Raw genomic sequence first — 17295 nt, 5'->3', positions numbered from 1 at the left:
TCAGTTTGGGAACTTGTGAATAAAGTTATAAATTTCAGTGTTGACTCTGTCTGCTGCCTCTGCTGCAATGCTGAAGTGTCCAACCCCAGGAAGCACTTTCACTTCCTCCAAAGATGGCACATCTTGCTTGAAACCGCCGTTGAAGATATAGTCCTGCGTTGTCTCGAGTGAGTATAACAAGCCAAGGTTACCTGTAATGAACTTAACCGGCACTTGGTCGACTCCACCAGCTCTAGAACTGTGTATCTGCTCGCTTTATCATGATCGTGGCCTAGGACTTGGGTGTCACCGTAGCCTCGGAGATCGGGGGCCACTGCATGGTAACCCAGTTCGCTCAGATTCAGAATCTGGTTGCGCCAGCAGTACCAGAGATCAGGGAAGCCATGCAAGAACAACACCACTGGCCCTTCCCCTTTCTCCGCAAAATGCATCTTTATCCCATTCACTTCCACCCATCTCTCTCTCTTTAATTAGTTATCTTCTGCTAGCTCCCGTCGCAATTCAACAATCCAAATACACTTATTTATATTCAATTTTCCGATACCTTAACCTCCGTTAGTTAAACATGATATATTTATTTATTGCTATAAAAAAAATATTCCTTATATTCAATATTCCCGCTAAACTTAATTAATTAGCACAGATGAGCTGGCTGTTATTCACACACCATGCACCATACTTGACCTTTCTTTTTCGAAATCATAATTTTCAAAATGTTAATTCTCAAAATCATGCATGCATCACACTAATTATTTGTGTTAATTAAAAAATATTTTTTTTACTTAATATATACAGTAATGTATAAAAATATTAGTTTTGTATTAATATTTTAGTTTAAATATAATTTTGATTCCTCTATTTTATTTAATCCGTAATTTTCATCCAATTATAAGAAAATAAAAGATGGAGACGCTGAATAAATTAATATCTCCTCTCAATAAGTATGTATTATTGAGTATAATTTGTGATGTCCCTTGTCATTTAGCGGGACGTAATACCCCGGAATTCTAGCTTCCAACCAACTACAAATTTCTTTTTTAATTTGGTCAATTCCAAGAAACTAATCGGTTCACACTAATTAATTGTGTCAATTCCAATAACTTGTTGGGTTGATTCACATAAGTTATGTATATGATCACATAATAATCGTATTATAATGTAAGAACGAAGGAGCACTCGTCACTTATAAATTCGATGCTAATTATAACTTATATATATATAAACAAAGACGACTTCTACAGTTATACGCATATAATTATAATTTTACTCTCCTACTACTAAAATAAAATAAGTGTGGTACTAAATTATTTTATACAAACAAAATAATAATAAATAAATGAAAGATAATAATATTAATATTATATTTAAAAATTAAAATTACATTTATTGGGAGTATTAATGAAAAAAATAATACTTATTTTGGGACAATTTTTTTCCCAAACTAATGCAGTAACTTAGATCCCATCTCATGTGTTGGATATGCTGTCCAAGTAAATGAAGTACTTAAGAATTCCATGTTTGGTTGGGAGAAAGGAAAAAGCTACTTTGAAGGAGAGAGTCTGGAAGTGTATTGGATGGCATGGGAAGTCCATATCTAATCTGGATGCATGCTCTGACATTCATGGGGGTTGCTGAGTCCTCCAGTTTGGAGGAGAATTGTTGATGGCTCCAAAATCTAGACCCTTTACTCCTCCCCCTAATGAGTTTGCATAATTGAAAATGCAGGATCTTATCAATCTCTGGTTGAAAACATCACACTTTCAACAGCTTAATTCATTTGTGTGACGGTTAAAATATCCTTAGGTACTATAATATTAAAAATTTTCAAAATAATTAACGTTAATAGATCAATAAAGTAATGGTTAAAATAAATAATTTAATATTAAACTGTTAAAAAAATAAAATAATAAAAAAACCTATCATCCAACAATATTATATAATATCTTGAAGTATAAGTTGTTATAATAAAATAAATATTTTGAATAATATAATGGTTAAAATAAATAGTATAATATGAAAATATCCAAATAATAATTATTATAATAAAATGAAAATAATTTTATTATCTATCATTATTAATATTTTATATAATAAAAAGCTAAAAGTGAGAATAATATAATGAACATTATCTTATATATATCATCAAATTAAGAATAATATAATGGACATTATCTTCTTCTTATACTTACAAGAAGCAATCCACTTCCTTTTTTCCCGTAAAAAACAACAACTAGCTCCTTTTTCCGGTTCTCCTTTTAATCTCATTTTTCTCAAAAGTACTTATAAATACTAATTTTACGAATATTAATTTTACGGATCATCCCATCATAAATTATTATCGGTATGATTTTAAGATAATTTTATAAAAATTAATAAATATACAATTTATAATTAAATGTTTAAAATTATTTTACAAAGTTATTTTATTTTTCACAATTGGAAAAATATACATAACATTCAAAAATTTATTCAACACCTAATAAAACATATATAGGTATAATAAATTATATACTATTATAAGACGAGGGATAAAAAAAATATTGATAAAATATTTAAAATAATAAAATATCCACATATTATTACTTTACAATTCAACACTAATAATCTCATCTCTAGCACCTAAATTTTTTTCACCATTGCGTAGTTTATCCTCTACATCTTTTTGTTTTTTAGGAAAGTCTATTCGCTACATCTAAGTATATATACTATCATTTTCATTTCTTCTCTATTTTGATTTCTTCACTATTTTAGAAAATTATAAGAGTTTAAAATTTACTAAAAAAAATTAAAAATTATAACTATTATAAAGTATATTTTTTTCAATTAAGTAAAATTAAAATTTATATAAAATATCATATAAATATGTCCATATCAATTGCTTTAACAAATAATTTTATTAAATATTTACAATTTAATAAATTAGCTTAACAATATTCTTAATTTTTTAAATTTCAATTGCTAAGTTTTTTTTTTCAATTTCCAACTAACTTTTAAACTTTTAAACTTTTAATTAGATCAAACATACTCTTGTTTCATAATTTGGAGAATAGAAGGAGCAAGTGTGCGTGCAGTTTTTATTTTTTATTTTTTGTGCTAACAAAATTTTAAGGAAAAGGAAATAATGTCTAAGTACAAGTTTGAGTGCAACTTTTTTTTTTTGTAATTTAAATCCGGGAAAAACCTTATATTAAAAAAACAATTGTAGGGAATTTTCATTTATGTTAATATATAGAAACCGGGAAAAGTATGAAAACATGCAACTTAATTATGAAACTAACATAGTATCTTTTGCTGCATCTCATTGCGTTGTCTGCTTGCAGGTTCTAACAAGAGGTCGGCGTCCCATTTATTATTATAATTTGTTATACTCGACTTTATCACAAACTATATTATATTAGCAAAATGATAAGCGACTGATAGAACAAGAACAACACACAAAAGACTTTATTAAAAGGTAAAATATTTTAATTTTAGATATAGGAATATCAAAATTTTAAAATTATATTTATATTTTAAAGTTTATTCCATTTTATTATTTAGATAAAATAGTTTTTAAATTTCTTTATCTTTTTCCATACAGATACTTTTTTTAAAGAAACTAATTCTTTCGCTAGCAACTTTTTAAAATAAAAATCGTTAAACGATGCATGTTTATGGATTTTCATGTAAAAAGGTCCAAACAGCTTATCTATTTTTGTAAGCTAAATTATGAACCATAACCGGATCTCAAATCCATGAATTTAATTGGTCACAAACGAAATAGTCTACATTCTACAACATTTGATTTCATACTGGCTTCGAAAACTTATTCACATGATACGAAAATCCTCTAAAGATTTAACAAGCTCCGGCCAACTTTTGTTGAGGCAGTAAAACTAGCAAAATTCATTTTTGTTTAATATCCTTTTGGTCCCTAGTATTTTTGGATTTTTGCTTTTAATCTCAAATAATATTTTAACATTTTTTGTATATATACTTTTCCTATATTAATCGTTTTAGATCTCAATGCGAAGTAACATTCTTACTTGATGTAATAATGACACCAGGAGTCTGATGACTCATTACATTATCAAGAAATTTAAAAGAAAAAATTACATGTAATTTATTTTTTTATAAATCATATTTTTAATTTTTCTTCAACTGATTTAGACAAATAAAAAATTAAAAACACAACTTATCAAAAAGCCCTACATGCGTCTATCTCTTTAAATTTTTTAAAGATAGTGATAAGTAGAGGTGAGTAAGCGGGCCGGCCTATCCCGCGTAAGATTCGCCCGCATAAGTTTGCATTGGCAGCGAACCGGGCCAGTCCGTCCTGCTTCTTACACGGACCAAATAAATTGGTCCGTCCCTGACCCGCGGACCCCGCGGGTCAAACAGACCGGTCCGCGGGCCTAATTTTAAAAAAATTTCAATTTTAATAAAAATACAATACAATCAAATTAAGTTCAATATAAATGAAAATAAAAATCTCAATAATTAGTCAATTACATCAATAAAATAAATAATGTCTTAACAAAAGAAAATTTAAGTAATAAATCTAAAATATGAAATTTAAACATCTCCAGTAACAAATGATTCCATATTTGAAGTAGGTTGAGCCTTCTTCTTCTCCACATCTTCATCTTCTTTTCCTAAAACTCAAAATAATAATAAATATTAGAATAAAGTCAAGTTAAGTGATTAAAAGACAATAATTATTACATATTATTTACCTTGCATATCAAATCCTAGTAACCAATTTTTAATACATTTCAAGGCTTGTACGTTGTCAACAAGAAATCTAATTCAATATTTGTTAAGCACCCGTGAGCCAATACTAAATGTTGATTCGGAAGCCATCGTTGTAATTTGGATGCTTAAAATATCACAAGCCAATAATGAAAGATCCCGAAACTGAGCTTGATTATCCTTCCAATATTGCAAAACATCAAGATTGAGATGATATTTATTTGAAAGATTTGCTTCTTCCAAATATGTATCTAGTTGAGATTTACTCATTTGTGACACATCTTCATCTTCAAATTTTATAAACTCCTACATTAATTCCACAAAAAAAAAATAGTTAGACAAAGTAAATAAGAATAAATGATTGGTAGTTAAAAAAATTAAGAGAAACCTTGACTTACATCCATAACATCAACTTGAGCAATACTAATAGTACTAGTAGTAGTCATAGTCTCTTGTGATGAACCTTGACTTAAACCAGCATTGCTTCTTGTTTCTTTGGAATACATTTGAGCATACTCATTATATAGAGTATACAACTCGTGCTCCACAACTTTCAACTTTGCTTGACAAGATATTGGATCAAGATTTGAATAACAATACTTCAAAAGTTTGATTTTACAATGTGAATCTAGAATGCACCCAAAGGAAAGCACATTGTTATAATCACTCCAATATTTATCAAACTTTGTTTTCATATCAATTGTCATTGTTCTAATCAACTCATCTTCATTACTCAAATTTTGAAGCAATAAACATTCAATTTTCCACACTTGCATGAAATACAAATTAGACGTTGAGTAAGAGGAACCAGATATCAACTCTGTGATTTGAAAAAAAGGATGCAAAAAATCACACATTTTTTGTCCTCTCTCTCATTCTTCATTAGTAGAGCAACTTGAATAGCTCCTATCATCAAATGCAAGACTACAAAAAGCACGTTGATATACAAAGGCACTCTCAAGCATCAGAAAAGTAGAATTCCACCTAGTAATGACATCTAAGCGCAAACCCATCTTTGTATGAATACCACCAACTTTTGCAACACAAGCTTTAAAAACTTGCATTCTACCCTCTGATCCCTTAACATACTTACTGCTTTCTCTAATTTTGTTTACAGCAGGACCGGTTACTTTCAACCCCTCTTGAACAATAAGGTTTAAAATGTGAGCACAACATCGTATATGAAAAATTCACCACCACTTACTAAACAATGCATGCAAAAAAAGTCTTTTCCTCAAATAGTCTTGCATTTTATCATTCGAAGAAACAATATCTAGAGTTAATGAAAATATTTTCTGCTCAATCCCCCATTCTTCCAAAAAAACCATATATAACTTTAGTCATCTCACGCCCCAAGTGTGGAGGAGGAAAATGAGAAAAATTAAGCATTTTACTATTCAACTTTCAATTTGCATCAACATAATGTGCAGTTATTGAAATATAACCCTCAGAAGTACAAGATGTCCACACATCAAATGTCAAGCTTATTCTACTAGGGACTTTAGACAACATGCATTTCATTTTTTTCTTTTCAGATTCATACAGATTGTTCACATTCATGGTAGCAACATGCCTAGAGGGTACCTTCACATTAGGATGCAAATATTGTAATAACTCTTTAAACCTTCTATGTTCAACAAAAAAGAATGGAAGATCATGCTCAATAATCATCATAGATATCATCTCATATACCACACTTTGATCTATTTTTTTATTTAATAATCTCCTAGCATGATCGAGAATAATATTTCCAACATCATTATTAGAATGGGTCTTCAAATATACATCACATTTCCCCATATGACGTTGTAAGGTTGAAGTCCCATTCTTATTGTCACCGCCCACATAATCTTTCAAACAATATTTGCATTTACTCCTCACTTTTCCATCACTATGCATGACAGGTTTCTCATAAAAACTCCACACATGTGATGAATAATTTCTAGCCCTTTTTTTTGCATTTTAGACTCAATAGGTTTATCTTCATGAATAACATTTTCATGCACATCCACATCAATACTCTCATTGTCATTCTCATCAACATTAACTTCAAAAGAATCCATATTTAAAATCTGAAATAATAAAATTAAATGAACTCAATTCTAAATTCAAATAAATCACACAAAAACTCAATTCATCATGTTCATAACTTGCAAATTAAGAGTTTCGTGGTTCATTCCCTTATCCCATGATTTTATCATATAATAATAATTAAAGAATCACAAGTAATAGAGAACATATTAAAGAATCAAGTAAGTATAATTCAATTGATCTCTATGTAATATTGTAGAAATAGAAAGGAAATAAATAATTGACAAGTGAAGTGTGATAGGTGTAATAAGTTAGTGAAAACAAAAGTATCTCTGTGACAGCATTAAGAAAGGAAGCATAGAATTTAAGAGTTCAACAATAATGAATCAGTCCCAACAAAAATAGGATAAAAACAAATTCTAGGGAGAGAAAAAATGTACTTTGCGTGGTAGCGTGGTGGTGGGCTGAGACTGTGCCGTTGTGGTGTGTCGTGTGACTGCGTGAATATGAGTCGCGTTTTATTTTTCTTGTAAGGAAAAAAGTCGTATGACTTGCGTGACTTGCACGCATGTGTGACTGCGTGGTGGAGAAAAATCGTGAGAAGAAAGAGTGTTCTTAGCCTGCTACAATAATAATTATTGAATATGATATGAGTTATTTTTTGTAATAAAAATATATTGAAATATCTTTAAAAATATTTATTTAACAATTATTTTTGACTTAAATGATAAGAATTAATATTTTTATTATTTATGAGTTGCAGCTATGAAAAAGTGATAGATTAAAAGAGAAAAGGATCGAAAAAATATCAAAAAGGAAAATTTTTAGTAGATTATCACTTATCTTTTTTTTATCTTAATCTCTTATTTTTGTTTATTTTTTATTTTTCTTATTTTATCCCTTCTTATCTTTATTATCTTTTAATTTAAATCTTTTATTTTTATCTTTAAATCTTTATCTTATCTAATATATTTCTTTCTTTATCTGTTATTTTAAAAGAAAAGTTTAAAGTGAAAAAAAGAAAATCAAACCTAATGTAATTGGGTCAGAGTTACATAAATCAAACCTAGCACGACACGGACTGCGGATAACCTGTGGGATCTGCGGACCAAACCCGCATAATCTGCGGGTTAAGCTAGACATACCCAAAAATATGACATAACCATATATCGTTTAAAAAAATTGTTCCATAACCGCAGGTCCACAAGCTGGTCCATGAACCTAAAATGTAAGAATATGATAGCATGGTTAGGCCGACTACATTGAATGATAGCAAAGAAAATATTTTGTAATAACATTAAAGGAGACATGTTTGGATTGTTGAATTGCCCAGTTTATAGCATGGTTAGGCGGACTACATTGAATGATAGCAAAGAAAATATTTTTGTAATAACATTAAAGGAGGCGTGTTTGGATTGTTGAATTGCCGAGTTTAGCTGCAGAAGGTAGAGAGAGAGAGAGATGGAGAGCATAGAGCACAGAACGGTGGAAGTGAACGGCATAAAGATGCATGTTGCAGAGAAAGGAGAAGGAGCAGTGGTGTTGTTCTTGCACGGCTTCCCAGAACTCTGGTACTCATGGCGCCACCAGATTCTAGCTCTGAGCTCCCTCGGTTACCGTGCGGTGGCACCTGATCTCCGTGGCTACGGTGACACAGAGGCCCCTTCTACGGTGAACAGCTACACGTGTTTTCATCTGGTGGGTGATATCATTGCTCTCATCGACTCTCTGGGTGTGGACAAAGTGTTCCTGGTGGCTCATGATTGGGGTGCCATCATCGGTTGGTACCTCTGCTTGTTCCGACCAGACAGAATCAAGGCTTATGTGTGCCTCAGTGTCCCCTTCCGCCCCTTCCTCGGAAGAAACCCCAAACAGAAAACCGTTGACTTTTTCCATTCCTTGTATGGAGATGACTACTACATCTGCAGATTCCAGGTAAATCAATCACTCTGTCTCTTCTTTCCTTATTATTCCACACAGACAAAAAGTATTTTTGATTGAGTAATTACTTATATGGTACACACATCAATCGGGAATTTTACCGTGCAATCTTTTTTCGATTTTTTTATATGGATAGTTTTTAAATTATTTTCAAAAAAATATGATGAGTTATAACAGGTATCCAAAAAAAAATTAGACCCTCCCCACATAAATCATTGTAGATCCGATGGTACTATGTTTGAATTTTGATTTGATGTCACTGTCGTGACATAGGAACCAGGGAAGATGGAAGCTGAGATGGCTGGCGTTGACACTGCGTATCTGATGAAGAACATACTTACAACGCGCAAAACCGGTCCACCCACTTTTCCAAAAGGGGAGTATGGAACTGGATTTAATCCAGGTACTCCAGACACCTTGCCCTCTTGGATCTCTCAAGAAGATCTTGATTATTATGTTACTAAATTCAACAAGACTGGCTTCTCTGGAGGCTTGAACTACTACAGAAACCTCAATTTGTGAGTTCCTATTCTTTTATACGGGGTTATGAATCTTGTTTATTGTAGCTAACAGAATTTTGAATGGTTTGTAGAAATTGGGAACTGACAGCACCATGGACTGGAGCAGGCATCGTAGATGTACCGGTTAAGTTCATCACAGGTGGCGTTGACTTGGTGTACACTTCTCCGGGGATGAAGGAGTATATCCACAACGGTGGTTTCAAGAAAGATGTGCCAACTTTAGAGGAAGTGGTGGTGCAGGAAGGGGTTGCACACTTCAACAACCAAGAAGCAGCAGAGGACGTGAGCAATCACATCTACGACTTCATTAAGAAGTTCTGATTCTCATCAGTGCTTAATCATTCCATTATGTCCACAACTTTGTGCCGTTTTCTGTTTCAATCAACCCGAATAAAATCATACCGTTTTAGTGCGCGTCTAGATTGCAAATTTGGAGTTTGACTCAAGTATGTAATCTTTGGTCAAAATGAATGTTATTCTGTATGATATCAATCAATATTACTTTTTATCACATAATTACTTAAATAATGTCTAACTTATTTAATAGAATAATAATGTTATTCTTTTATTACCAATATTACATAGGTGCAAGGAGAATCAAGTTCGGATATTCATCAATCAAGTTCTCTATTGATGGATGAATTGAACATAATAAATATGCAATGTAAAATAAAATGAAATAAACCAATTTATGTTTAATTTAAAATATTAAATTATAGTTATACCAAATATATTATTTTGTTGCATTTTTAGATCGTTCCATCTTACATTTTTTAATTAAAAGTTGAAAACAATCATATCATTGGAATGTAAATAATATATTTAATTCAAAATAAAATAGAATAAGACAAAAGTGATTTACAATTTCATATGTGAGTTTTTTTAATTATAAAAACACAAAATTAGTTGAACAAATTAAATCTTATTAATTAATAAGTTAAATGAAGTAAAAAATATTCTATAAGTTCAAAAAGTCACATGAAAAGAATTATCTGAACACAATATAGTGTGATTGAATCACATATCAACACTTTGTCCATTTTCTTTTGTCTCATCCCTTCTACTAATCTAAATCTCTTATATGTAGTGTCTTTTTTTTTTCTCTAGCTCAATTCATTAATATAATAGCTCTTATAATTAGTACTTGAATTTAAAATTTAATTAATCTTTGAACATCACAACACTGTGTATGTTTAAAAATTATTTATTTATTTAAGTTCCCAATAGACACGAATGATTTCTTTGGGTGATAGAAAAAACACAAATAACAATACTATTTAATTGAAGAAAAATCATTAAAATAAAATAGTAATTTCTTTATAAATAAATCTATTTTTTTTTATCTCTTTTCTATCTTATTTTTTAATTAAAATGTTAAAACTTTCGCTTCCCTCTACTTTTCTTTACCCTGAACCTAACACAACTAATTTTATTGTGATGAATCTTTTCTAATGAATCATACATAACTAATTAATAAATTGTCACGAACATTTTCTAATGGCATGGAACCTTCAATTGTCATTTTTTTTATGTGTAAGAAATGAACACTATACTATTGGATTTTCAATACTTCCATACCTACTATACCCCCTTGGTTCAATTGTTATGCCTAAATGGAAGAAAAAATAAAAGTGGTCACACTAAAATTAAATTATTATATATATATATATATCTATATATATATATATATATATTAATACATAATAAAATACAATTATTATAAAGCAACAAGAAGTAAAAAAAGTATATAATAATGTGTATTCAAAAATAAAATACTAAACTAAAATTAATATGTACATTAGAATACATGGTATACTAATTTTAGCACAATAAAATTGTGGCAATATATCATATTTAGCGCACGCAATATAAATGATATAACATAAAGGCCTTTTAATGACTAATTGTGTATATAAATAATTATACTTCTTTATAATAATATTAGTATATACACTAATACACATATTTAAATTTAGAAAGGGTGAATGCATATTATAAGAATGGATTCAAGAAAAGATTATCAAAGAAAATTGGCTCAGTTTTTACTTCATTTTGGTATTTTAATATTTTCTTCACTTTAATAATTGTTTTTATAACTCGTTTTATTGTTTTATTCCTATTCATCTATTTATTTTAAACATTTATTAAACAGCTCTCAATTTCATTTTTTTTACATAAAATAAAAAGGCTCTCAATTTTTCTAATAATAAAATTCCAAACCACCCCACTACATACTACCAAATAAAACCACCGCACACTATTCTCTTCTGTCTTCTTTTTACTAAATCACTCTCAGTAAACTAATTATTTTTATTTAGAAAGAACAATAACTTTTTAAATTTAAGATTTCAATATTATCTCACTATTTTCTTAAATAAAACAATATTACTTAAATATTTTCATTGGGATTTTAAAAATTATCCCACTACTTTCTTTAAATTTGTTTATTCTGAAAAACTTGAAATATGTTTTTTTAAGAAATATAAGAAATATTTTTTTCCAAGAATACATGAGTTTTTTCTCTTTAATTTATATACAATATAACACAATAGAAATGCGGATGTAGAAGCGTTGTCGAGTCTATCTTTCCGCTGATAAGAGATATAAAAAAACATTGACCGTCGGGGAGAGTTGGAGACTGATCGGTGATATTAGAGCTTCTATAAGGGTTTGCAGAAATTGTGGTTAATAGCATCTTCAATGTTTTTGCAGAAATTGGGAGCTCACAGCACCATGGACTGGAATAGGAATCATCAATGTACACTTTCCCGGGGACGAAGGAGTGTATCCACAACGGTGGTTTCAAGAAACATGTGCACACTTCAACAACCAAGAAGCAGCAGAAAACGTGAGCAATCACATTTATGACTTTATTAACAATTTCTGAAACTGCATCATTCTAAAGGCGAGGATGCAAATCAAAAGCTCTCTTATTACCACCTACATAATAAAGCATTCTCATTTGAATGTAAATAGTATAAATTAAGTCCATAAATCAGTGATCCCAAGTCCCAGCTACATTCTTTATTAGAGTTTCAGATACCACTTGTCCGTGCATAAAGAAATAAAACCACAAAATTATCAGATTCATAATTAGTATTGAAGAAGCAAATGACCATTGTCTAAATCTTGTACTTAGTATTCCAATTGATAACAATGTATACAAAATTAAATATTCGATTTCAAACTAATCACGGTAAAGCTAAATGCTATGTCAACTTTGTCGAGGACTAGAGAGTTCAAATTCAATGTAGTTTAAGTCAATTTCTAAAAAAGGATAACACAGCACATCAACAATGACTTTATCATTATCATTTAAAGTGATTTAGAAAATGCTAGCAACCTTCTCTAATATATTATTATTGACTAATTTTTTTTTTTATGAATCACACTTATTTAATGAATTATTCCGTACTTTTATAGTTTTTAATTAATTTTAATCAATAATAAAATGTTTTACTGGCACGCAGCCAAAGTGTATGACTGTTGACTACTAAAAAAATGTCTGCAAACTATAGATGGGTCCCGCACATCTAGCAAGCATTGGGATGAAAATTAGTAGCTCAGTGGTCGAGAATTTCGTAATTTACTGAGTTACGTAAGAGTAAAAGAATAAGGGTGTACACTTTAGCCATGCAAGCATATTGTTAATAGGTATTAAGTAGAAGACAAGGTTCATGTCTGATTCTTAAAGAACAAGCATGCATCACATAACTAACGACTATCCATTTTCTAGCATCAAAACTGAGTTAAAGCTTGACAAAAAGACACTTTCATTGGAGAATAAAGGAGCCAAGAATGAAAACTTCATACAGAAAATCGTATTATCAGAACACAAATAACAAGAAAACTGCCTCAACTGTCTAAGATATAAGGAAAATTTGAATTTCAGAGAATAACACGCTATTTATCACATCAAACCCTAAATCCTCGGCTGTTCCTCCTTCCTCTAGCCCTTTCAAACTTCCTTCCCTTTGCTCGAACATAAGGCTTGGTGTGGCTGTGAGGGACACCAGGAGCAGGACCAAAGTGCTTCACAGCTTCGCGAGCATTCTTTGGGCCTCTAAGAAGGACCTGCATCCAATAATTTTTTAAAATAAGATCATGGCCTCAGCATATCCAAGTTTGTTCAATCAAAATACACTCAACATTTACACAAACAGCCAAGGCAATAGAGGAAATGCAGAGCATATAAAAAATCTTAAAAGACCCGAACAAATAAAAATAAAAAAAAACTTTGATCAAATACAATAAATATTAAGTAAAGATTTCACCAATTTCAGTAATCAAATGTTTTAAGTAACTGACTGCAAAAGAAAAGTAGTGATTCTTATGCTAGGGATCAGAGAGACAACAAATTCCATAACCTAAAAATTTCAACCAAGAGCATATGGTCAATAATCTGGAACAGAACTAATACAACTCACAAATAGGTTTCAGGTTCTAAGTATCCCATGTTTCTCATTTAATCCCTCGTTTTTAAAAAAACAAAACAATTTAGTCCTTGTAAAATTTTCCGTTTGCCCATATAGTCCCTTCATTACTCTTTGTTGTTTATTCCAAATGGGAAATGCATGATACTTGGATATTAGATAGACCAAATGAGTAAGCAAATGTGACACTTAATGAACAAAACAGACAAAGGAATGGAGGATTAAAAGTCATACATTAAAAAATTGAGGGCTAGATTCTTTTTAAAAATGAGGGACCAAATGCTAACTTGTGATATCAAGAAAGATCAAAAACATATTTGAACCTTCAATCATTTGGCAAGTACAACAACTCATAATCACTCAGAAAATGACAAATGCCCATAGTGCCATCTCTACATACCGTGTTCTGTCCCAGAGGAGCCCTGAGAGCCAACTGATCAAATGTCAAGCATTCACCGCCTGCCTTCTCAATTCTTGCACGGGCAGTCTCTGTAAACCTGAGTGCTGTAACTTTCAATGGTGGAACTTCATAAACACGAATATCATCGGTTATAGACCCCACCACCACTGCAATCTTATCTTCCTACAAAGATTAATTTTAAAAAATAAACCAATTGAAACTGTGACAAATCAAACCACAAAAATTACTATGGAAAAGAAAAGACAAACCTTCCCCTTCGTATACTTAATCAACCTTGACAAAGACAATGGGGGTTTGTTAACCTTGCTCATGAACAATCTCTTAAGTATAACAGCATTGAAGTTGCTGCCAGTTCTCCGAACAAGGAAGCGATAAAGCTGGTCATGTAAAAACTAATTAGAATCAATCAAAGCATAACTAAAGGAATAAATTATGTAAACATACATTCAAAAGCAAGAAAAAAGAAATCTTTAAGAGCAAATGCTTCTGAAATTAATAGAGGATATCTCCAAAAACATGTGTAAACTTTACATCAATAATGTTAAGTAACAATGAAATAGACTAGCTCCCTCAGTATAACAATCTAAAAGCATTAATCATATGTAATCAGAATTAGCATGGTAAAAGAGCAAAAACATCATTGGGAACCTCTATCCTTTACAGGCACAAAATTGTCACTAAAAGATTTAACGCAGATAACGTTAAGCAAACTTTAGGCTAAAATATATACAGATTACAGTGGATCTGCAAAGACGTGATAAAAACAAGGCAGACAACAACAAAAGAATTGCAGTTTCACAAAAAAAAAAAAAAAGTTCAATCAAACGGACTTAACTGGTTTTAAAAACATCACATGTCGAGTAATTGAAAATTAAAATAAAGAGTATGTGGCATCTGAGAGAAGGTGGCTGAGACAAATGTGGAAAAATATATTCCCAGACCTTGCAATGGTGAAGGTCTCATAATGAGCTGGAATCACATTTATCATCATTGACCAGAAAAAACACAAGAGAAGTGATTTGAAACAAACCTTGACCAAGAGCTTGAGATAGATATCATTGGACTTGGGTGCTGTTCTTTTGGTCTTTTTGCTCTTACCTCCGGCCTTGAGATCGATCCCCTGTGTGTCCAATTCAAATGAAATTTGTTAGAAACAGAAGAAGAAGAAGAAGAAGAAGAAGAAGAAGAAGATCCCTCAAGAAACAGAACAATAAGAGAGAGGAAAAAGAACAACCATGGCTGCTTCGGGTCTCGGAAGAGCCTACCGCACTCTCTGCTGCTACACCTGCAATTTATTAGATATCAAGGAAACTAGGGTTTTTGACTCCTTTTGCTGTGCATAATTCCTAGCCTCAGGATGGGCTGGGTTTTAGTTCCGAAATATAAGCCCAGCACTTCACCTAGTAGATTTGGCCCGTTTTTTCACGTATGGACTTCGAATATATGTTGCCAAAACCTCTAAGAGGGGAAAAAAAAAAAAAAAGCAAGGCAATTGTTATTTACTTATTTTTATCTTCTTTTTCTTTCCCTAAATTAACTTTTTCTTTGTTTCTCTCTTATAATTCTCTTTATTCGTTTTTCTTCACACAAAAAATATATATCCTCTCTTTGGTGGAGATAAAATCATAGAAACCATGGCAAAAGGAAAACAAAAGGGCAAAAAAAATTAAAATAAAATTCAAAACTAGTTTTAAAAAGAAGAGCATCCATACCCATCACAGTGGAAAAAGGAAACATGCATAGAAAACTGATACATCATCCTTGATTATCCTAGATATTTTTTAGATAGTTTTATTCCAAAATGTATCTAATGAAATATTCCCTCTGGCCCTTAATATAAGACATTTATAATATATAATTCAGCAAACCAATAAAAATAGGTAAATAAATTAGTTTTATTGGGTTTTAAAGAAAAATATTACTAATGTACCTATTTTACCTTTACTAATAATCACTAATTTATTACTGAGTGATGTAAAAATATTAAAATTTAAGAGTATTATGTTTCACTATCAATAAATACTATAAATATTTAGAGTATTTAATAAGAATAAATAGTGGGGAGAAATTAAATGTTTCATAAGAATTATAAAATATCTTATAGAATGGACCAACAATTCCTTATGAATGATGTCTTATATCAAGGACCCCAGGAATATAATCTTGCCTGCGTGGAGAAAGGTGTTTAGTGTGCGAGACAGAAAAATAATTAATGAGAAGGAAAACCATAGAAAAGTTGTAATCAAATTAAAATGCAAAGGTAATGTAATTTAATCTAGTCCGTCAAGATAGAGCCAAATCACCCAATAATCCTTGTTTAATTATTACCTTAGTGGACAAAATGAAACCCCAAAAATCTCAATAATCCTAATCTAATCTAAAATGAGTCTCTCTCTTCTCACTTATTATGAATAATTTTGACATTAAAAAAAAGAATTTAAAAATAATGTTATGGAGGTTATTAGAAAATAACTAAATAAATTATTTTTTTACTATGTAACAAACGGGCCCACAATGTAAAGATTTAAGCAATAGTGAAGTGGGTCACATAATAAAAGAGAGATAAAGATTGTAGACTTTGCAGTGACTTATTGTCTTATATTTTGTACAGTGACTTCGTACCTCATTTGTTACAGTTAATTCTTCCTTCTTTTTTGGGTTCCTTCTTCTATTCTGTTTTTTGTTTCTTTCTTGTTCTTGAAGACCGTGAAGCACGTAGGTGGTCATGGTGAAACCTTATGTGGAAACACTAAAGCACATTATTCTGGCAATCATTTTTCCGTTTACGTTCGAATTTATCATTGATGACAGGGTGATTGGTATTGTGAAAGTAGAGGTTGAGCTAGGAGAGCTAGAGTGCGTCGATCCTACAAAGCAATTCAAAGCATTGCAATGCTTCATGCACTGGTGAGGGGTTAGAGGAAACATCATTAATCGATTATACATGTCTAAGTAAAAATAAATAAATAAATTAGGCATAATCGTTTATATCACCAATTTTAACAAATTTACTCTCGGATTGCCATATTATTAATTATGTATGCATTAGGATAATATATTATATGTCTATGTTATAAAAATAAAATTTTAAAAAAACATTTTGTCATGGAAATAAAAGTAAAAACATGTATTCAACAAGAAGCATAATAAGAATTATCTTTAATAAAGCTATTTTTTTTTCTTTTGTTTATCTAGCAACCAACTTTAATTTAAATAT

The 17295-nt window shown here is 30.6% G+C and overlaps 3 protein-coding genes, 1 non-coding gene and 1 pseudogene across 4 annotated transcripts; 1 reads left to right on the top strand and 4 right to left on the bottom strand.

The window, feature by feature from the left end:
* On the bottom strand, positions 1 to 431 carry LOC114402206 (soluble epoxide hydrolase-like). Its single transcript, XM_028364702.1, has 2 exons — positions 240 to 431; positions 1 to 153 (listed from the first exon to the last, which is right to left on the bottom strand). The coding sequence occupies exons 1-2, from the start codon at positions 429 to 431 to the stop codon at positions 1 to 3; spliced, it is 345 nt and encodes a 114-aa protein (XP_028220503.1).
* Positions 432 to 8014: 7583 nt separating this feature from the next.
* LOC114403925 (epoxide hydrolase A-like) lies at positions 8015 to 9759 on the top strand. Its single transcript, XM_028367157.1, has 3 exons — positions 8015 to 8697; positions 8977 to 9221; positions 9296 to 9759. Exons 1-3 carry the CDS (start codon positions 8224 to 8226, stop codon positions 9543 to 9545), a joined length of 969 nt encoding a protein of 322 aa, XP_028222958.1. The 5' UTR covers positions 8015 to 8223; the 3' UTR covers positions 9546 to 9759.
* A 3210-nt stretch (positions 9760 to 12969) lies between these two features.
* LOC114403858 (60S ribosomal protein L18) lies at positions 12970 to 15460 on the bottom strand. Its single transcript, XM_028367057.1, has 5 exons — positions 15313 to 15460; positions 15109 to 15198; positions 14327 to 14455; positions 14058 to 14240; positions 12970 to 13298 (listed from the first exon to the last, which is right to left on the bottom strand). Exons 1-5 carry the CDS (start codon positions 15313 to 15315, stop codon positions 13140 to 13142), a joined length of 564 nt encoding a protein of 187 aa, XP_028222858.1. The 5' UTR covers positions 15316 to 15460; the 3' UTR covers positions 12970 to 13139.
* On the bottom strand, positions 14642 to 14726 carry LOC114403990. Its single transcript, XR_003664754.1, has one exon. It is a non-coding gene; the product is annotated as a small nucleolar RNA snoR53Y (small nucleolar RNA).
* LOC114403988 lies at positions 14980 to 15076 on the bottom strand (annotated as a pseudogene).
* Positions 15461 to 17295: the final 1835 nt, after the last annotated feature.

This window comes from Glycine soja, chromosome 20, assembly GCF_004193775.1.
Source record: "Glycine soja cultivar W05 chromosome 20, ASM419377v2, whole genome shotgun sequence".
In the NCBI taxonomy this organism is placed as follows: Eukaryota; Viridiplantae; Streptophyta; class Magnoliopsida; order Fabales; family Fabaceae; genus Glycine; species Glycine soja.
Note: the sequence above shows the minus strand (reverse complement) of the source record. Positions and strands in the feature narration are given on the sequence as shown.

Bases quoted from the DNA above. Each gene is read 5' to 3' on its own strand.
- LOC114403858 (XM_028367057.1), bottom strand. The intron at 14,241-14,326 runs GTTTGTCTTTTC...TAATCTTTGTAG, and splicing joins TTAAGTATACGAAGGGGAAG to GAAGATAAGATTGCAGTGGT. The intron at 13,299-14,057 runs GTATGTAGAGAT...TATTGGATGCAG, and splicing joins CTCCTCTGGGACAGAACACG to GTCCTTCTTAGAGGCCCAAA.
- LOC114402206 (XM_028364702.1), bottom strand. From the start codon at position 431: ATGCATTTTGCGGAGAAAGGGGAAGGGCCAGTGGTGTTGTTCTTGCAT. The intron at 154-239 runs GTTCTAGAGCTG...GAGACAACGCAG, and splicing joins ATAAAGCGAGCAGATACACA to GACTATATCTTCAACGGCGG.
- LOC114403925 (XM_028367157.1), top strand. From the start codon at position 8,224: ATGGAGAGCATAGAGCACAGAACGGTGGAAGTGAACGGCATAAAGATG. The intron at 8,698-8,976 runs GTAAATCAATCA...GTCGTGACATAG, and splicing joins ACTACATCTGCAGATTCCAG to GAACCAGGGAAGATGGAAGC. The intron at 9,222-9,295 runs GTGAGTTCCTAT...AATGGTTTGTAG, and splicing joins TACTACAGAAACCTCAATTT to AAATTGGGAACTGACAGCAC.